General features: G+C 40.8%; 2 protein-coding genes and 1 long non-coding RNA gene across 9 annotated transcripts in view; 2 read left to right on the top strand and 1 right to left on the bottom strand.

The window, feature by feature from the left end:
• The window catches only part of ZDHHC6 (zDHHC palmitoyltransferase 6), an 18,556-nt gene extending 10,052 nt beyond the window's left edge, over positions 1-8,504 (top strand). For all 4 annotated transcript variants that reach the window (XM_040486440.1, XM_040486439.1, XM_040486438.1 and 1 more), the window contains 5 exons: positions 4,239-4,406; positions 5,410-5,451; positions 6,132-6,277; positions 6,367-6,413; positions 7,891-8,504. In XM_040486440.1, coding sequence (XP_040342374.1) covers positions 4,239-4,406; positions 5,410-5,451; positions 6,132-6,277; positions 6,367-6,413; positions 7,891-7,994 — 507 coding nt within the window. In that variant the 3' untranslated portion in view covers positions 7,995-8,504. The remainder of the gene's footprint in view (positions 1-4,238; positions 4,407-5,409; positions 5,452-6,131; positions 6,278-6,366; positions 6,414-7,890) is intronic.
• Positions 8,505-9,752: 1,248 nt separating this feature from the next.
• The window catches only part of ACSL5 (acyl-CoA synthetase long chain family member 5), a 45,426-nt gene continuing 33,732 nt past the window's right edge, over positions 9,753-21,446 (bottom strand). For all 4 annotated transcript variants that reach the window (XM_040486433.1, XM_040486434.1, XM_040486435.1 and 1 more), the window contains exons 12-22: positions 19,841-19,975; positions 17,228-17,362; positions 16,608-16,703; positions 14,981-15,053; positions 14,614-14,702; positions 14,196-14,312; positions 12,541-12,684; positions 11,800-11,901; positions 11,249-11,320; positions 10,741-10,887; positions 9,753-10,019 (exon numbers count right to left, since the gene is read on the bottom strand). In XM_040486433.1, the coding sequence (XP_040342367.1) occupies positions 10,747-10,887; positions 11,249-11,320; positions 11,800-11,901; positions 12,541-12,684; positions 14,196-14,312; positions 14,614-14,702; positions 14,981-15,053; positions 16,608-16,703; positions 17,228-17,362; positions 19,841-19,975 (1,104 nt within the window). In that variant the 3' untranslated portion in view covers positions 9,753-10,019; positions 10,741-10,746. The remainder of the gene's footprint in view (positions 10,020-10,740; positions 10,888-11,248; positions 11,321-11,799; positions 11,902-12,540; positions 12,685-14,195; positions 14,313-14,613; positions 14,703-14,980; positions 15,054-16,607; positions 16,704-17,227; positions 17,363-19,840; positions 19,976-21,446) is intronic.
• On the top strand, positions 12,682-15,051 carry LOC121037236 (uncharacterized). The gene is made up of 2 exons (XR_005793666.1): positions 12,682-12,977; positions 14,039-15,051. It is a non-coding gene; the product is annotated as an uncharacterized LOC121037236 (long non-coding RNA).

The following is a 21,446-nucleotide window of genomic DNA, read 5'->3' as shown; positions in this document are numbered from 1 at the left end:
TGGTGAAGAAGTCTAAACCACACATTAAACCATTTGGCCGTTCTTTCTCAGGTTAGGGGAGAAGGCAGACCATTTGGAAAGGAACTTCTGTCCTACCAAGGTGCCATTAAGGTGTTTTTTTTAGTGCTTTAAGTAAACTAAAAAAACCTTATAAACCTGGATTATAGTATAGCTTGCCACAGACCTCACAATATTTCCATTGTGATTCTGTTGTAAAAAGTCAGTCTGACTACTCCGCTCCCTGCTTAAAGCTGCTCAGAGCCTCACCATCACTGGAGCAGGGGTTACAAACCCAAATGCCTGTAGGGCCAGCCAGTAGATAACCCAGGAACTGGCCTGTGTACAGAGCTGCCTAACAGATGAAGCTGAATGTTGCCTTAGGGGATACTCAGCCAGTATCCTGAGATCATCTCGTTGTTTTTCAAGAAAAGCAAGAGATCTGGATTTCTGTGACATCTCTTTTCTATTTTTAAATATTAGCAAGAAATTCTCATTAAAAACAAACACACTTTGTGGGCCAAATAAAACACACCAATGGGACACATTTAGCCCCTGGCAGCCAGTTTGTGGACTTGAATTTATAGCAGCAGCCCTCAGATGTTTCGGTCTCAGGACCCTTTTACATCCTGAGAATTGTTAAGGGCCCTAAAGAACTTTGGTTAGTCTGTGTAATATCGATGATTGCCATATTTTGTGAGAAAAATTGTGAAGATTTATTATTTCATTTAAAAATAACAATAATAAAGCCATTGTATGTTAATAAAAATCGCATATTTTTAAAACTTAGTATATTTTCCAAAGTGAAAACTAGGGAGAAGAGTGGCATTGTTTTATATTTTTATAAATCTCTTTAATATCTGACTTAACAGAAGACAGTTTGATTCTCACATCTCCTGCATTCAGTCTGTTGAGATATGTTGCTTTGATTGAAGTATGTGAAGAAATTCCAGCCTGACACAGATAAGTAGATAGAAGAGGATAGAGTATTTTAATAGGCTTTTTGGATAATTGTGGATATTCTTGGATACTACATTGAAACTTGACAGGTGATAGTTCCTGAAAGGTTAGTTGCATGGGAGATGTGAAGATACATCAGTAAACTTTGTATTTTTTTACATTCAAATGCATCAGTACATCTTGCTCTGTGAATGGGCCTTTTACCCATACAAGATTTTATAGCACCAGGTTTTGGCCATTTGGAAAATACAATTTCACAGAGTTATGAAGATTTTCCAAATGGTGACACATTCATTCACATCACTACCAAGTTTATGGGGGAAAATCTTTAAATTCTGGAAAGCTTTCAGGCTCATAGTGGTGGATACAGATTTTCCAAAATTCTAATTTTCACTTGAAAGCCTTCATTTTTTCAGTTGTTTACATTGAAGTAACAGCTTGAGTTTGTTCATTTTTGAGAAAATTTCTGCCAGGTACTGACATTTCAGTAACCTTACTTTGTTTCATTATTCATTCTGTCAAGTAAAAATAGCATTGTGTGAAAGAAGCTGGCTCCACAGCTTTTGTTAGTCCCAACTCAAACAGATGTTTTCCTTGAGACAAACACTTCGGAGTGCTTTATGTGCACTTTCCATCTTGTCACACAGAATATTCATAGGACATCTACTTGAGGTTGAGATTTAATAAAAAAGATAATTTTTATTGCTTCATCAGGGGCATTCTTATGTAAAACTTTTGTTTGGGTTTTTTTTTTTTTTTTAACTATGAGTATGTACCAGTGAAGAATATGATAATCACTAATACAGAGGGGGCCACTGTCTTGATTCCTGCTCAAGGTACTGGCAATTTTACCCACTATTGCAAATGTCAACACAATGAAAAAAGCAAACGACATCTTAGTATTATGATGAAAGTTGTTTGACTTTGTTGGACCCCAAGAAAAGCTCTTGGGGACTCGAAGAGGTGCGCAAAGCGTACTTTGAGAACCGCGGATAGACAGGTTTAAGTCCAAGCTCCTTAGCTTATACATAATCAAACCGTTCATCTCTTCCCCTTACCTGTTTCTTCTACCGCAGTTCCCACCCCTCCCCACCCCATTGCACTCTCGATACCAACTAATACCAGAAACCACAGCTTATATTTTGTACATCCTGTGCTTCTGTATCTTTCCACATGTCATTCCCTCTGCCTAGGACACTCTTGCTCCCTCTTTTTTGCCTGATTTCTTGTCCCTCAAGATTTAGCTTAGGTGCCATTTCTTCCTAAGAACCTTCCTTCACTCTCCCTACACTAGTTTAAGTACCTTGTTTGCCTTTCCCATAGCATCTATCACATACCTCTGTTACCTTTTAACACAGTATTGCTAGAATCCCCCCAACTTCACCGAGTGCTTCTCTTAGGCAGAGACCATGCCTCAGTCATGTTTAAACTGCACTCATCCTGAGAATAGAAAAAGGAATAGATGTGAAATATAGTCTATATACAAAGTCTAGTCAAATAGTTGATCTGTACATAGGATTTCCTATATAAAGCGATTTGTATACTTCTGAAAAATCCACTTATGGACATTTTATATAAAGGCATGAATCCCAGTGAATGGATTTATCACAGAACTAAGAAGTTGAGAATTATCTACAGCTGTTTGCATTTAAAGCTTTTACTCTGAACTTACAAAGCCCTTCATCTGAACTTCATAAAATTAAACTGTGTGATCATAGATGCGTATAGTGGCTTTTCATGAGATGCTTTGTAGAAAGTAAGTAAAATGTTTTCAATTCTGGAAAATAAATAAATAAATAAACAAACAAACTATGCTCATCCTTAACCATGCTTTGTTTGTTAAGAGCCGAAATCTGTTCTTTGAGACTCTTATCCGTTGTGAAGACTCTGAAGCTTTATAAAAAGAAAATAAATTATCCTTTACTTTTTGGGTGGGGATTTATATAGTTCAGTAGATTCATACATACATATAGCTTGACAATTCTTTTAATTGAATTAACATCAATATTACTTTATAAGTAATTGCGAGAAGTTTTCCCTAAAATAAAATTTCCCTAAAATTTCCCTAAAATAAAATATTTCAAGGTACCATTTCTAGTTAGCATAATATATCCTGATTATATTAATAATTTTTTTTGAATGGCCAAGGCTCTTTATAGAATACCATGCTAAATTTAGAAGTTATTGTATTTGTAATATTTCTTTAAATGTTTATTTTTGAGAGAGCGTTAGCATGGGAGGGGCAAAGAGAGGGGGTGGGATCCAAAGTGGGCTCTGTGCTGACAGCAGCGAGCAAGCCCGATGTGGGGCTGGAACTCAGGAACCGTGAGATCATGACCTGAGCCAAAGTCAGACGCTCAACCGACTGAGCCACCCAGGTGCCCCTAGAGTGTATTTTAAAACTGCACTCTGTTGCCAAGTAAAAAATACAAATAAATGATTATATTAAGTTCATAGAAAATTTATCGAAATCACCACAACTAGAATTTATACAAATTTCAACTGGGTTTGTACGCTTATTATAGGAATAAATAATGTATCTTTATACCACTAGGTGTCAGTGGAACTTAAGAAATTCTAAGCCAGTTTATGTCCTTCTGTTAAAGCTAACAATTAAATTTAAACAATTAATTTATGCAACCTGAATTTTTAGGTATATGCATAAAATGTATGTATAAATGCATATATAAGTGAATGTATATACATGTGTGGTGGTATAAAAACTGAAAGAAGATCTGCATATATCTGCTAATTTAAAAAAAAAATCAGAGAATGGTGACTCCCCTGGTGCACCTGCCCTGGCCATTCCCACAGGTGTTGCTGCCACCCAGGATGCACCATTACATTGTAGAGCACCCCACGGAAGAGTTCTTCTATCCTACATAAACTCCTGCTGTTTCTTAAATCTTTTTATCAACAGCCCTTCTTTACACCTGGATCCTTTTGCTTTGCTAAACAACCGGGAGCAATGAGGATTTTTTATATGTGGAATAAAGCTGTTAACTCTTTTAATAAGCATTTTTGAATACTTGTTCTGAAATAAGCCCTGTAAGACATTTCCTGAATGATCTACGAGGTTGGTGCTGGGTAGCAAGGTCCTCTTCAGATAAATTTGTCTATGTCTTCTGTGTACCCTAACGTTACAACAAGGAGGAAGCTTTTCTAGGAGTGATACAGATGTGAGAAGAAACGTATATTACTGTCAATACTGCCAACAGTATGTTCCTTAAAGCCAGTGAAGGCAGAGGCGTTTGCCACTTTAACATCTCTGTTCCCCACAGGCTAAAGATCGAATTCAGTATTACCAACTAGATGAAGTCTTTGTTTTTCCCTACGATATGGGAAGTAGATGGAAGAACTTTAAACAGGTATTTACGTGGTCAGGGGTCCCTGAAGGAGATGGGCTCGCGTGGCCGATAAGAGAAGGCTGTCACCAGTACGACTTAACAGTGAGTATTTCTGTTCAATCTTTCCTTTCTGTCTCATTTTCTTCCTCTAGTTCCTCTTAACTCAGATGACGTTTTGTAGTAAAATAATGATTTTTTTTTTCAGTGAGGCACTAAGGTAACAGTCCTAAATCACTCCTTGTATCATGTCTTTCTGTTAATTTAAATCTCTCTTTAATTCTCCATATGCGTGAGATAAAGTCGTGATCCGTTCACTCAGTTCTATACAATCTGGCCTACAACTGCCCTCCCAACTACTTCCTAATGGGAATCACCGTGTCCAGTCAGCCCGGCTTCCTCAGTGAACTCCTTGTGCGTTCCTGCCACCTAATTCTGTCCATACTGTTTTTTCTCTCTAACATGACTTCCCTATCAGAAATAATATTAAGGCGAGTTTCAGCCCCACCTCATCGGAATTCGACACTTAACCATGTACTGTTTGTTGGATGGTGCTTGTGAAGTCTAACATTTTTATTTATTTCTTAGATCTTAGACCTGTAATTTGACAAGATTCTGGCACAAAGGCCATGAGCTACCTCGATTTCCCCTACTATGTCTCATATAGTACCATTTATTAAATTGTTGCTAAATAAGTCAAGAAAAGTGAGTCGTCATGATGACTTTTAGTCGAGACTCGTGGATGAATCTCGCAGTCTGTCTGCCTTGTCTCTAAAGAGTCTGTGAGTCTGTGTGTCACCCTCACATCCGGGACTAGCCTAGAAGCCCCAGGAGGACAGAGAGCGCATCTCCCTGATCCCTGGGCTGTGAGGAATACTCCGTGAGTAGACACAGATGGACGGTAGAAGATACTGAGAAAAAAGCCCATCGGCTCCTGTTCGCAGTCGTAGGGTCCTCTTTCCTCTCTATGAGAAACACGTGGCCTTTGAATTGTCAGCACTGTGAAATGCTTGAAAATCAGGAGTTTGTCATGTCCCTCTGATGCAGTAGATGGCAAAAGGCTGTTTTTCAACCCTGAGATCGTGTTCTTTTCTTTTTGTATCTCCAGATTGAACAGTTGAAACAAAAAGCAGATAAGAGAGTCAGAAGTGTAAGTAATTTTTTGCAACGATACTAGTTTCTTTCTCCTTTTTGTCACGCTCTACACTTCTGTATAGTTTTTTAAATTGCCTTTGAGTAGAAGGCAACTGTTGGCTTTTATTAAATAATATTTCCTAACATAATTGTTGAAATTTGATACAGTTCACTTTTGCTTTCACTTACATAGTTTGGACTGGCCATTTGGAGGGAATGTAGTCAATTTACATTGCCAACAGAAAAATAATTATCCTCAATCTAGCTCGTTAGTGTGAAACCCATCCTTACACTTCTGCGGTATAATATCACGGCCACTAGCCACATGTGGCTATTTAAATTAAATAAAATCAAATAAAATATTCAGTTCCTTGGTTGAACTAGCCACATTAGAAGTGCTCAGTAGCTACACGTGTCTAGGGGCTAGCACATTGGATACCACAAATATAGAGCATTTCCGTCACTGCAGAAAGTTCTATTGGACAGCACTGTTCTAGAATTTAATTCTTAGCTAAGTGCTTGAAATGAAGGGTAAGAAAAGCCTGGAGAACTAGAAACATCAGTTGCCTCCAATAAAGGAACTGGGAGGGAAAGACTTGTCACCTGATACTTTGGGTCCACCTTTAACAATTTAAATTCAAACTTACAGAAATTCAGGGGTAAATGTTAGATTGTTCTTCTGATTACTGACGCCAGGTTCGGTATAGAGTAATAGAAGATTACAGTGGTGCCTGCTGTCCTTTGAATAAGGGAATCAAAACCTTCTTCACAAGTCCCTGCACTGAAGAGCCTCGAATAAGGCTACAGAGAGGGGAATTCATTTTGGCCACAAGAGGGTTACGGTAAGTGATAAAAGTAGTGAATTTCTTCTTTAATGACAAAGTTAGCATCTCGCCTAAAAAAATTAATTTTAATCTCTTAAATATTTCAGATACTGGTTGTATGGAGATAAAATTCTCGATGATTCCTTTGTAGAAGGTATGGAAATGGAAGGGGTTAATAGAAAGGATTGCTAGTAATAATTCCATATTTAATAAGAATAACCCCTAACAGTCACTTGTCACATGCATCAGGGCACATAACAGACACATCCTCAAGCAACAGAAAGAGGCTTCTTATGTTATTTCTGTACAGCACTTCTATTTTCCGGTCTTTTTAATGGTTGCCAATATTGGAACTCATTGTCACCTGTGTGACTGGTACTTGTGGAAGTGCCACTCGCTTCCTGTGTGGTATCCAAGTCCCCAGCAGCCCTCTGAGGGAGGTACTAGCATTTACCTGTCATTGGCGAGGGAGCCAAAATGCAGTGAGACTGAACACGTTGCCCAAGGCCGCCCTAAAAACAGATTAGAGCCAGGGCTCCAAGCCAAGTGGCCTGTGTCCCAGATGCCTGTGCCACACGCTCCCCACCGTGAATGAATATTCCTATTAAGTATTAATGGAAACTGATGGATTGAAATTTTCCGTGTCTCTGATTTTAAGTTTTAGAATTGTTCCTTTTTATTTTTTTTAATGTTTTTTATTTATTTTTGAGACAGCATAAGCAGGGGAGGGGCAACGTGAGGGGGACAGAGGATCTGAAGCAAGCTCTGTGCTGACAGCAGCAAGCCCGATGCGGGGGCTCGAGCTCACGAACCGTAAGATCATGCGTGACCTGAGCCAAAGTCGGACACTCAACCGACTGAGCCACCCAGGTGCCCCTAGAATTGTTTTCTTTTTAAGTAAAGATTAATCCTGGATGCTTTCTTTTTTTTTTTTTTTTTTTAATTTTTTTTTTCAACGTTTATTTATTTTTGGGACAGAGAGAGACAGAGCATGAATGGGGGAGGGGCAGAGAGAGAGGGAGACACAGAATCGGAAACAGGCTCCAGGCTCTGAGCCATCAGCCCAGAGCCTGACGCAGGGCTTGAACTCACGGACCGCGAGATCGTGACCTGGCTGAAGTCGGACGCTTAACCGACTGCGCCACCCAGGCACCCCCTGGATGCTTTCTTAAAAACACTGGGTTAATTGTTAATTAACCCCATATGACTGCTTGGGCAGCCTTGATATAAAAATTTACATGTTAGGAAAAAACCTAGAAAGGAAATTCACAGAAGCTACGGGGAGATAGTTCCCTGAAACAGATAAAGTATGACAGTGTGCCAAAAACCCCACAATCACACATGTGTAAATGAATGCCCAAACTGGGACATTCCGCCCTGACTCCCCGTAGGGGTTGTCCTAAACCACATTAGCACCTCTCCCAGGTAACAGAATTTGAGAAATAGTAATTTTCTAGCTTGTTAGAAGCATTTAAAAACCATTTTTTCCCTCAAATTATGCTTATAAAAGATGGTAAAGGGCGAAAAAAGTAACGCATAACTAAAAGCTTATTGATTTGGAGTAATAGGACTTATGGGGCTCAGCAATATCATTGCCGTAGACCTATTTCACCTCAATTTTTCTTCCTCAGGTGTTTCAAGGATTCGAGGCTGGTTCCCTAGAAACTGTGTGGAGAAGTGTCCCTGTGATGCTGAAATAGATCAAGCCCCAGAGGGCGAGAAGAAAAATAGATAGCTACGGTTACACTAAAATTATTCTTTAAGTCCTCTCCATTACTTGAAAACTGTACAGATTACTAAAGAATTATGCAATGAGCCTACTCTGGTTAAGGTGTTCTTTTCCTCAAAGGTGCCCTAGTGCCATAATCTAAATATTTTTATTACATTTTGAAATGGAGAAGCCATTCTGCATATGCCTTTGAATTCTTACCCCTTTTGCCACCTCTTCCTCTCCCCAAAAGGAAAAACACTTCACCCGAGTAAGTCAGTTGCATTTTCTCTAGGACTTTTTTTATGCGCTGCACACTACGGACCTCACCTGCAGATACAGTTCCCCCTTTGCCAGGAGCATCTGCATGTGATGCTTTTATCCTGTTTCCCCCTCAGTTGACATTTCTTATGTGATATTCTAGATACTATAGAACATAATATGTAAGATTCAATATAAGCTTAAATTTTATTACCTGTCTTTTAATAATGCAGATTTTGTCAAATCAAATAAAGATCAATGGATGTTCTGTATAAATCTAGTTTTTACTAGTTTCTTTTGGCTGACTAAAAAGGTTTGTCTTAGCTCTTTATGGAAAAACTTCTTTACAACCGTGTGAAAAATTTGCATCTTTGAGCTGTTCGTTCATTAAGTGAACCCTATTAATGGCATATTGAGATCACAGCATTCTAGGAAACTTTCAACCTGGTGAGCGCCAGCTGCTCATGTGTGCTTGAATCTATCAAAGCCTGAAGCTTATGTGACTGATAGGACCTAAGCTGGTGGATTTGGATGCTTAAAGTTGGGCTTGTCTAACACAAGTAGAATTATAGAAGTCACCTACTCTGATACTAATTATTTCCAAGGCAGGGAATTTGAGCTCTGGGGGGGGATCAGGCATGTAACAGCACTTGGGAAAGGGCACTTGGGGTCTTGGCAGTGAATAAAACATGACTCTGTCCCATTCTAGTGATAGGTGGGGAGGTGGACAGAGAAGCAAAACGTGCATCACATGGAACCATTGATTATGAAGAAACCGGGTAAGATGGTCTGATGGAAGGGAACTGAAGCAATTGAGGGGACAATCATGTGCCTCTGGGAGCAGCTTGCATTTTAAGCAGAGGGCATAGCCAGAACAACAGGCGGGGATGTGCCTGGCATGTTTGAGGAATGGGAAGGCAGCCAGTGTGGTTTAGTTGGAATCAGTGAGTTGAGAGGAGAAGAGGTCAAGGAGGTAATAGGAGCCAGGCCACGGAGGGACCTGTAAGTTAATTCTTGCCTTCCTTTGTTTCAGATACTCAAGAACAGACATTCAGCTTTTCTGGGCTCAGGGTCTAGAAAGACCATCCAGGAACATTCTTCTTACCTCCAGTTAGAGGACAGAAAGGAACACTGTTCAAGTCTACTTAGAACACACCAAAGATGGTAAAAGATGAAATGATGAATTATGTGCTTGGTTGGAGTTGGGACTCGGCTGGTATTTATTTTATCATTCATAGCTGTGGGATGAGAAGGCCTGGTTCTCTAGACATTGCCTTCAGTAGCCACCAATCCTGGTTGCATACAAGAATCACCTAGGGACCTTTTGAAAATCCCAATGCCCAGGCTGTACCCCAGACCATTTCAGTCAGAATCCTTAGGGAGACACCCAGCCATTATTAGTATCTCTTTAAACCCCTCAGGGAATTCTAGTGTGCAGCCCAGTTTGGGAGCCACTGTTAAGCGGTCCTTGTCTAAGGCTGATTCTGATTCTCATCACGGTCCGTGAGGAAGCACACCCCACAATGTAAGTGTTTGCAGTGGTTTATTTTAAAGACTTTACAAGTGGAAGCAACATGTGTTGTCTGAGGGTGAGGTACAGCAGGAACTGGAGTCCAGTAAAGATCAGTCAGTTCCTTCCCAGAAGATAAGCCTGTTGTGAAGGCCTCATGCTTGTCCATAGGCCTTTGTTCCCAGTTCAGGAGGCTTTTCCTCAGTGCTAGCTTCATTTACTGGAAAAGTGCACTTGACATAAGTTTAAACTTCCCCTGTAGCTTCCGGCTCAGCAGCAAACTGTAAAGAACAGATTTAGTCACCAGATACTACTGGAGAGAACACTTCATGAACATTCTTTTTGGACAGGTTACAGGCCCACTTTTTTTTAATTCTCCCCAGTCAGAGAAACCAGTAAGTTTAGGAAATGTTCAGTATGATCACACTTCCCTTCTGTTGACAGATGTTAGTGTACACAGAAGTACATAGAAGTTTGTCTCTTAATATTAGCTATAAGAAAAGGTTGATTAAAACTTTCAGTGGTTTTGTGGAATCGTTAGAAAACATGAATTACAAACCACTTTTGAGAGCTTACAGGTCTCTTCGTTTGAACCATCGGAAGGCCTAAGTGTTGGGACTGTCAACAAGTTAGGCTTACTGTAAAACTATAAGGAAGAAGTCATTTTGGCTCTTGAACTAGTGGTCACTTAGGCTAGAGATCGTGGGGGAGGGACAAAGAATGACAGATGGGCCTTGAATAAAGGTATGCTGATAAAAGTAGACCCCAAACCTAAATGTCAGCAATATTTAAGATGGAAAGGACAAATTTGTTTAGTTCAGGGCTGAGCCTTCACATGATAAGTCTCTCAATATTTTTTAAAAGCCCCAAAACTATGGTTTTTATTAATTTAGTAGGTAAAATAGGAGGAAAGACAAAAAATGAACATAAGATTAGTATTTATCCATAGTCTATACTCCTACAAGGCAGGTTACCACTGAGCCCCGTCCAGCTGCCAAGTACCTTACCCTACTCCTGGATATTTTCATACAGGCTGTTGATTTGGGTTTGAAAGTACTTGGCAAGATCTCCGCGCTTTGCTTTCAATGTTGGGGTCAAGAGCCCATTTTCAATGGAAAATGGGTCTGGATGAAGAAAGATGCTTTTGACCTGGAAGAGAAGATACACACACACACGTTTATTAGTAATTCAGACTTTTCTACAGAGACTTCTGCGTGCTATGTGAAGAACTTTATAAAAGTGGGGTTGATGAAGTAAGGATAAAGACAACAGTAACGCATGCCCATTCCCAAACTGATAATTTGGGAAACGAGAGGGGAGAACGGATAACTGACAGCAAAAAGGACTCTACAAGCAACTATAAAAAGTCACTGCCATTTGTATTTAATGCATTAATGGTACAAAATCTCAAATCAATTCCTTGGGAACTACATTAAAACCCCGTTATAAATGCAAACTTTAAAACTTTCTAGTATGACTTGAGATAACTAGACACCTCAGTAGTACATACCTGTTCAAAGGATTTAAGACCACTTTCTCTCCCAATTTTCTGCAAGTCTTCTAAAATGGCTTTATTTATAACCTAAGAAGAGAAAACAAGCTTAAAGCATGGCTATTTGAAAAAGAGACCACAAGAAAAGCTAAGCGTGAACCAACTCAAAATGCCTACAAAAGGTCATCAGGGTAAAAGCAGGATATAGGTGTATGTATGTACAAGCACATTTTATGCTTAATAATGCTCAAAAGACTAATGAGAAGGAAAGGCAAATCTAAATGTTAGCAAATTTTCTCTGGATGGTATTTTTTGATTCTCTATTCTCCACATTCATACTTTAAAAAGAATAGAGGGTTTTTGCTGTCGTTTGTTTTTAACTCCCCATCCCATCCTATCCTCCTGTCTAATAAAACCAGTCAATTTCAGCTACAGCCACCTATCCTAAGTTCAAGAACAGCCAGTCCTTCCAGAGAGGATGGCATCATTGGTGCCTGAGTTGGTGGGGCCTTTACTCTCCCACGGTGGGCCCTGTGGGTATGCATAGAACTTTCTTAAGCAAGACTTACTTGGTTTTTGCACAGTTCTTCAAGGGAGCCTTTAACCCCAAGTTTGGCTACAAAGGAGGGCAGCACTTCTGGGTCAGGAACCACCACTCCCACTAAGGAGGACTGTGGAAGGCAAACCAGGAACAAGAACACGTGAGAGCTAGGATAGCGGTGTCCCACATTGGATGACAACAGCAGGATTATATCTTTGTAATAGATACTTCCCAAGACCTCAGCTCAATATAGTGTCCAACTCTTTTCTCACCATACATTTAAAACCTTCATCGAACTCTGATCCCATTTTCCTACTCAATATCTTTTTACAAAAATGTTCTATTCGATATCGATTACTCAAAAAGAAACAGTGTTCAGCCTGAAGCCTAAAGCATCTCTGGCTTCTTTGCCAACCCTTGCCCACTCCCCAAAAGCTAAGTTTACACACGGTATATATAGTTTGTAGCTCCAGAGGAACTCCCACTGTAGTGGGAACTAAGTGTGACATGGGGCTGTTTCTTATCAAATGACTACCCATTGGTGTAACCATGACAACAGATGCCATCTGTTTACAGATGCCATCATAGTTAAACCATTTTTGTTTTTTACATTGTATTGCCTTATTTGAGGGTTGAACTGTGGCTTCATTTCTTCGGTTTTATAAACTCAAATCTTTTCATCCTAAACCCATTTATACAGATTTCCTGTAGCTACAAGAACGGGCATGGCCTGTGCCTGAAAATGGCTAATGTTAAAACAGTATATTACCCGTAAGCTATCCCCGTGCACAAAAACTTGCAACACCGGACTACTCCTGATGTAGATATTTTCTATCTTCTCTGGAGCAATGTATTCTCCTTGGGCCAGCTTGAAAATGTTCTTTTTACGGTCAATGATCTTCAGAGTTCCATTCTATACGAAACAGAAAACAGCATCAGTGTTTTTGAGCCCTAGAAACGATGTCAGTGTAGAGGGGGAAGAAGTCACAGGTATTTTCCTTCTACATCTTGACTTCGCTACAGACTTTTGAGCAAGCTTTCATTTCTCTTTTTTGACTTTGGGGAAAGGGGAGGGGAGCAGCTTCCAGCAATAACCTATAGTGTTATGTCCTTGTGGAGGGTCCACATGCAACCTCGGAAAACATCCCCAGGACCTGCTGAAGTTGTGTAAATGGTTGCCTCATCTAATGAAGAAGCTTTGCAGCTGTGAGTTTCCAAGTAACGTAATTTTCAATTATTCCATTTCCAGAACTCTCAGGAATAGGGAAGGACTTATCTTTTTAAAACGAAATTTTTTTTTTAATTTTTTTTTCAACGTTTATTTATTTTTGGGACAGAGAGAGACAGAGCATGAACAGGGAAGGGGCAGAGAGAGAGGGAGACACAGAATCGGAAACAGGCTCCAGGCTCTGAGCCATCAGCCCAGAGCCCGACGCGGGGCTCAAACTCACGGACCGCGAGATCGTGACCTGGCTGAAGTCGGACGCTTAACCGACTGCGCCACCCAGGCGCCCCAAAACGAAATTTTTTTTTAATGTTTATTCATTTTCGTGAGAGAGACAGAGCATGAGCAGGGAAGGGGCAGAGAGAGGGAGATACAGAATTTGAAGCAGGCTCCAGGCTCTGAGCTGTCAGTACAGAGCCCAACTCAGGGCTTGAACCCACAAACTGGGAGATCGTGACCTGAGCCAAAGTTGGATGCTTAACCAACTGAGCCACCCAGGCACCCTGTGGGAAGGAGTTCTCTTTCTTAAGACTTTTGAATTAGTTAGATCTCCCCCTCCTTGACTCCCTTCCATGTATCCCTCCTGTTAGATCCTGGAGCAGGCTAAGATAGCTTCATGGTGCTAATCAAGTGAATTATTGTGCTTCGTGAGACTGAAGCAGGGCTGGCGAAGGCTCTCTGACCAGCCACCAGAGGTCATGTGCAGCTTCATTTCTCTGAGCTTATTGGCCTGAGGAGCTTAGGATTTTAGGGATTTAAATTGTAGAACTGGGCAAGTGGCAAATACAATCCACATGATCACACTCTAAGTAGGACAATAGACTGAACCAACCATGGAACCATCAAGGAGGTTGACTCCAGAAATTAGCCATCAAGTCAGCCTAACAGACATCTTCTGGAAGTGACTAATAAGGCTCAGCCTTTGGTAGCGTGGGGACTTTCTCAGAATTATATTTTTGGTCCATGGGAGAGCTGGGTCTAGAACAACAGATCTCCTACCTGCCAGCCTAGGTTCTTCAACTGTATTTTCTTCTCTTTATAGTATGAGGATGCCACAAGCCGGGTAGGATTCAGACATAACTCCTCTAAGCTGCCTCAGCTGATTAATCTACTCATATCTCTGCCTGTCTTGCTTATAAGCAGGTAGTTCTCTTCAGTCCAACAACAGAGGCTCCTGGCAATTTTGAAGAAGCACCCACCGGGAGCCAACGACCAATGTCTCCTGTGTGAAGCCAGCCGTCCTCATCCAGAACCTCCTTGGTCTTCTCAGGGTCCTTCAGGTATCCTTGGAATACATTGCTGCCCTTGATGCAGATCTGCACATAAGACAGCACAAGCTGGTAACAGTGGGAAAGGCTGCAACTCCCAGCAGAGGCACTTCACAAAACGTCTGCTCCCACCTCCAATCATTTGATGGTTTCCACTACAGCGTGAAGACCACCAAATTTTACTCCCTGTTGTAGGGGATAGGAAAGTGAGACTCAGAGATGTTCATTTCCTTGGTCAAGATCTCAAGTCAAACCCAAGTCTCCTCCTCCTCACAGTTGTGTGCTCTTTTTGACATAAACAGATTTACTATGGATGTCTGGGCATGACTACAGAGCACAACCTACCCACCTCTCCTTCACTGTTCACTGAAAAGTAGTTCATGTCAGGCACATCTTCTAGCTTCACATGATTGCAAGCCAGGGGGACTCCGACGTGGCCTAGAAAACACCACCTTGAATCAGCTGGGAAACCATGAAACAGTGATAATGTCCAGGAATGTTTCTGACTTATTTATGGATTGACTCTAAAACAAGAAAACTGAAAAGTCATCCAGTGCCAATGCTGGATAGCCAAGATAGAAAGGTCTGGACTGAAACTTGAGTTTGGCATTTGCCACATTTGTCCAAAGCACTGAGGTTATCTAACTCAAGCCCTAGTTCCTTTAGAACCCTCCTGCCAACAACTGCATCTCCCACCCAGTAGATGGAGAACCTACCTGATGTCCAGTCTCCAGGTAATGTAAATGTACAGCCAGCAGAACATTCTGTTTGGCCATAAGCTTCAAACACCTGGGGAAACCAAAGAAGGGTTTGAGACTTACTCAAGAGAAAGCATGAGGTGGCAATACCCTGTGGAAAGACATGAGGAAGGCAAGGTCTCTGAGGCTTGGAAGATACTTGGTGTCCTAACACCTTCAATCTGCTGGTCGGGGGCAAACAAGCACATAAGCTACTGCACTGGGGTGGGGTGGGAGGGGGCAGTGAGGGGGCCTGTGATAGGCAGACTTTGTAGAGATGGAGAAGAGGGCATTTCCAGGAAGGGTGTGACAATAGGACCTACGTATCTGTTGGTTTTAGGGGCTGAGGGAAATGAAGTCATTAAGAATGGCCAAGAGGGTGCTAATTTGAAAGAGTAGATGACCTCTAGCCTTGGCCATCAATTAGAATCATTTTTGATGGTGGTTATATACAGAAGGGGACACTATGAGGACACAATGTTTCATTCGTGCCATGAATGTTGGTCAGATGGATGAACTAATTAGCTATTTGGGGGAAAAGAGAGAGAGAGAGAATGTCTACACCCAAGCACTTGTACTAAGTTCCAGATGGAACACAGGCTTAATTAGGAAAAAGTAAAACGATGAGATTATCAGAAAATAGGAATGAAAGCAGTCTTATGAAATACTGGAGTTAGGAAGTCCTATCTAAGCAATTCAAAAATTCAAAAACCACAAATAGAAAAGATGAATCAGTTTGATTATGTAAACATTTGAAACTTTCATATAGCAATACACAAGGCAAAAAGATGAGACTAGGAAAAATATTCACAAAAAAACAAATATTACTATATGAACTCTTAGAAGCAATGTGAAAGAGAACTTTATTATCCATTGGCCATTTTTCTAAAAGAAAATAATAGAGTACTTCCTGAAAGAAATACAAGTGCCATTAAGTGATAGAAAAGATGTTCAGTGTTAATGAAAGAAATAGAACTGCAGTGAGACTTTTCACACATCTGCTTGGCTAAGCTTTAAATGACTGGGAAAGCCTGACAATGGCAAGAATGTGGGGGAAATAAGATCTCGTGCATTATTTACAGGACTGTATAAAAAGACAAGATCTTTCTGGAGGGAAGTGTGATAATCTACATTCACATGTGGGGGAAAAAAAAACCCATATATTTTGACCCAGTAGTCCCTACTTGCAGGCATTTAATACCCTAAATTGGTATTTGCATCAATACTAAAGGATACACAAGTATCCTTATCACTTCATTGATTATAACAGTGAAAAAATAGCGACTTAAATGCCCATCCATAGGAGACTAGTTACTTAGGTACATCCAATAAACTAATAACCATTAAAATGATGCTGGTCTTTATTTGACCAGGACCAATGTTGATGGGGCACTGTTTAACAAGTATTTTAAAACTGATGCCAGTTTATGTAAAGGTACGTATGTATGTATACAGATGCATAAAGAGAAGGCTATTTTCTCTTGACTTTGAGATTTTTGGTGACATTCTCTTTGGTGCTTTTCAGTTGCGTTTTCATTTTTAAAAGAGTGAGCTTTTTGCGTGCACAAGTGAAATAGGCTATTTTCAAAGAAGGTGCTTGGCTTACCGGACATCCTATTGCCGCCCGGAGGAACATCAAAACTGGGCTGGAGATGGGGGCAGCTCCAGTGACCATGAGGCTAACCCTCCCGCCAAGGCTGTCCTGTTCAGGAGAAACAAAAGAGCTGCTGAAACCTATGCCCTTGGCTTCAGTTTCTTCCACTGCAAAATGGGTAGAACAACCTACCCAGTGTTTTTATAAGAGTTAAACTAGTTAATTTACAAAGCACTTACACTAGGGCATGCCATTGAGGAAAAGCACTTAAAATGTTAGCTTTTATTGTCACTTACATCCCTAGCTGAGACTAGACTTGCAAGTTTTTAAAAATTTCCTCAGATGATTTATATTCCCAGATGCTTCACATTACTTATAATCTCAACAGACCACCCAAGAGAATAAGACTGTGTGCCAAAACTTAAGAAAATCCATTTTCTACTTTTTGACCAATTTCCTTTAATGACAAAGTTGTCCCAGAGAGACCCCACCTCAAAAGGGGAGTAAACCCAGTAAGTGTGAAAGGATATCCCATTAAAGAGACACTCAGCCATCAGAGAAAAAGCAAAGTATGATAAGCTAGCAGGAAGCCCAGATATTTGCCTGGCTCTGTCCTATACCAACCAACCTACCTGGATCTTTCCAAAGATGAGCTTGTCCCAGAAACTGTCACGCCTGATGATACCCTTTTTTACTTCACTGAATTTACAGGAAACAGCCAGGTTCAACAAGAACTTCTTCAAGGGTGTCTTGGCTTCATTGTGTACCTGGAAAATGATAGTTCCTCTTAGTTGGAAACCTACTGGAGATACTCACCAAAGCCATTCACCAGTGAGCAAAAGATAGTGCCTTCTTGCTTCATACAGAAGTGACTTTCATGTCATGAACTGCATTGCTAAATAATGATTCCAGAGAATTAGGGCCACACTAAGAAATAAGTGCACTAAGTGTATAGGTACAGAATTCCAGCTCCTCCAGATTCCTTGTCCTTGGCAAACAACTTTGACAGCTGAAATAAGCGTGTCCTCAAAATGTTGTCAACATCTGCCTACCAAATCACCTGGGGGCACTAGATAAAAAACAGCTCAATGGGCAACACCTTTAGGGCTTTGATTTAATAGATCAAAGAAAGGCCTAGGAATCTCTCCCTCCTATCTCTCCCTCCCCTTGCCCTATAATGCTTATATACATTAAACATGGAAAAATACCACTCTTCTCTGTAACTAAAGTTTGTTTAACCACACCATACAAAACCGAACAGATTTTTCTATTTATTTATTCCCTTTGGACTTAATTATGGCACCATTTTACCAGCTCATTATTTCCCTAGACTCCCGTACTCTTGCCTCACTGTGACTAATCTATAAACCATGTACCTGCCAAAGGAGAGCTTCAAGTACAACTCGAAGAAACCCCTTACTTCCAAAATGAAATCCTGAACCCCATATTCTGGCTTTCAGGACTCCATCCTACCAGAAGTCAGATTCAAGGAAATCAAAGTTCTTTTCCAGTTCAAAATTGGAAAAGAACTCTCTAGCCATCTTCCATATTTACACTTCCATTTCTAAGCCTTTAGCTAAATTGAGCTATTCATCCTTAGCCCCTAATGCCAACTGTGCTCTAGGTTCTAGGCATCTACTTATGCCTATACCATCATTTTGTCAATATCTCACCACCTCTCTCCGAGATCTACGCTCAAATGTTGCCAGCATCCTGTCATTCCTGATACCTCTTTCAACCTTAAGAGATTTATCTTCATCATTCACAAGGCAACTTCCTCCTAATATATCACTGACAGAGGCTGGAATTTGTAGTCACAGTAATAAAGCCCTTCATTTTTAAAATAAGTTGCAGAGTAAGCTGTGTGTTTAGTATTAACATATCATTAAAAAACTATCAAAAGTAAAAATGTCTAATAACATGAACCAAAACCATAACAGCCGCCAAATCTAATAATTCCGTAGCATGCCGACAGCTGTTAGGGTTGTTAACAATTCTGTTAAAACTAGCACTTTCAATATTCAGGGGTCATCTGTGTGCTAGAATGCTGTCTGCCCTATCACCAAAGCCCCAAGATAGTACTGAGATTCACAAGTGTGAAGGGGAATGCTAGAATCTCAGGGGTGGAGTCCAAAGCATGTGCAGAGTGGCCATGTGTTATTTCCTCGGGGATCCCATGTCTATGGAATTGTGAGATGATCAAATATCTGATTAAGAGCCTGGACTCTATTACTATATTGCCTGGGTTCAAATCCCAGTTCCAAGGACTCCCTGGCAAAGCTAGACAATCCAAGACTTGGGTGAGAAACACAAAAGATAAGCTTGGGACATGTTATGGGGAGGTATGTCAAAAGGACACATGAAGAACTTGATTGGGCTCCCAACTTCGATGGTGGGACAATTTGAACATCAGAAAGAATGACTGAAATGAATTAAGCATACAACTATGCAAATCACGAGTTCAGAATATTACAAATGAAAAATCTTGGTCATTTCTGAAGATCTCTGGGGGCACCAATTCATTATTCTAAAGATTGATAAATAAAGGGAAAGAACACTTGTCACATCTTTCTAGAAGAATCTCAACTAATGAATGCAGGAGAAATGATTAGATTGAATTAGAAAAATCACCGTGTTGTAAAGTCTAATGAAAAATAGAGCAGCGATCAATGACAACTAACTACTATGTGACAGTTTGATTCTGGCCCAAACCCTTATTGGTTATGATTCTGGCCAGGTTTGTTTTTTGTTTTTTTTTTTTCTTTTCTTTCTTCCTCCTCTCCCCTCCCCAAGGCTCAGTCTCCTCAGCTGGAAGTTGGAAATAGTAAGTGTGGATGGGATTTCCTGTGTTTTTGCAAGGATTAGATAGTGGAATGCATATGAAATGTTGCCCATGGGCCTGGTACCTCAGCAAGAAACTCAAGAGCCTGTAGGCATTATGAAACCAGAGTAACAACTCCTCAATAAGTCAGCTTAATTTTGAGGGGCTCCCTAAGTCCCTGACTTGAGCTCATTCTCCGGATCTGGTCCAAACGATCTTATCCACATGAAAGGAGTTTCATTTATTGTGGTTTTTCACAGTTGCATTTGTGAATGTGGCTATTAGGTGGATGCTCATGCGGAGTGGGGGGCGTATGTGGAAAAACTTTCTTAGCAACGTAAAGTCCCTAAAAACCTCAGTCAGGCCTAAGCCACAGACCGTTCCTTCATCTCCAGGGCAAGCCCCGCAGAAGCAAGGTTGGCACCTTATCGTAGATTCTGTTGAGTAGTCGAGGCACAGAAGGAAACACTGTGGGCTTCAGAGTTTTCATGTCATCAGGAAGCAACCGAATATCTCCTTGGAAGAAACCGACTTTGGCACCACAAGAGTACACGACAGTCTAAAAGCAAAACCAAAGAGCAGAGCTCAGAGCCAAAGGCCCACTTCATGGTGGCGGGAGGGGGGCTGTCTTGGGCAGAATTGAGGAACTAGGTTGCCATCCACAGGCACTTTTCTCTGTACAGCACCCTCCCCACAAATTTCAGATACCCAGAACTCTGAGAGCCTGTGCCCAAGACAGGTTGGAAACTCATTTCTGCTGAGGTGGCAGGACAGGGAAGACAGACCGTGAGATGGAGGGCCCACCCTATTCCACCTGTAGCTCTGAGTGACAGTTCGAGACACTGTCCTTTGTTTTTTTTTTTTTTTTTTTTTTATTTATATATGAAATTTATTGTCAAATTGGTTTCCATACAACACCCAGTGCTCATCCCAAAAGGTGCCCTCCTCAATACCCATCACCCACCCTCTCCTCCCTCCCACCCCCCATCAACCTTCAGTTTGCTCTCAGTTCTCAACAGTCTCTTATGCTTTGGCTCTCTCCCACTCTAACCTCTTTTTTTTTTTTTCCTTCCCCTCCCCCCATGGGTTCCTGTTCAGTTTCTCAGGATCCACATAAGAGTGAAACCATATGGTATCTGTCTTTCTCTGTATGGCTTATTTCACTTAGCATCACACTCTCCAGTTCCATCCACGTTGCTACAAAAGGCCATATTTCATTTTTTCTCATTGCCATGTAGTATTCCATAGTGTATATAAACCACAATTTCTTTATCCATTCATCAGTGGATGGACATTTAGGCTCTTTCCATAATTTGGCTATTGTTGAGAGTGCTGCTATGAACATTGGGGTACAAGTGCCCCTATGCATCAGTACTCCTGTGTCCCTTGGATAAATTCCTAGCAGTGCTATTGCTGTGTCCTTTGTAAGAGACCGTCCATCATGTAGCACTAAGAAAAACCCTGCCACTGAAACCAGAACATGCCTACAGTTGGAAGACTATCTCAATGTCGGAGGTGTTAGAATGTGAAAAAGTATGCTTATTAGAGTTCATATTGTATTAATCAGATGCCAATACTTTAGCCCAATGAACTGAATTGTTCATTTTGGCATTTCATGCATCAACAGATAAACTGGTTGAAGAGGTATTTAAGTGAGTAGCAGCGAGGGGATTTTCCATCCATACTACTGCATGTGTTTTGGGAAGGCCAGCACTATTTTCCATTCTCAAATCAGCCCCAGAATTGCCTGACAAGCCTGGAGTCCACTGACAGAAAGGCAGCTCTCTGGCATTCATATGATCCTAACTGGCTCTACCTTGACACATACTGAACATCTTACCCGGATCAAATGTTCCTTCTCTGCACCTTTGTGGGAAACTTCCTTTTCTCTAACCCTAGGTCTTTTTTTTTTTTTTTTTTTAATTTTTAATGTTAATTTATTTTTGAGAGAGAGAGAGACATAGAGCATGAGTGGGGGAGGGGCAGAGAGAGAGAGACACACACACACACAGAATCCAAAGCAGGCTCCA

Source organism: Herpailurus yagouaroundi, unplaced genomic scaffold, assembly GCF_014898765.1.
Source record: "Herpailurus yagouaroundi ecotype Mexico unplaced genomic scaffold, PumYag 163, whole genome shotgun sequence".
In the NCBI taxonomy this organism is placed as follows: Eukaryota; Metazoa; Chordata; class Mammalia; order Carnivora; family Felidae; genus Herpailurus; species Herpailurus yagouaroundi.
The sequence above is the reverse complement of the archived record's forward strand: the minus strand, read 5'-3'. Positions and strand labels throughout refer to the sequence as shown.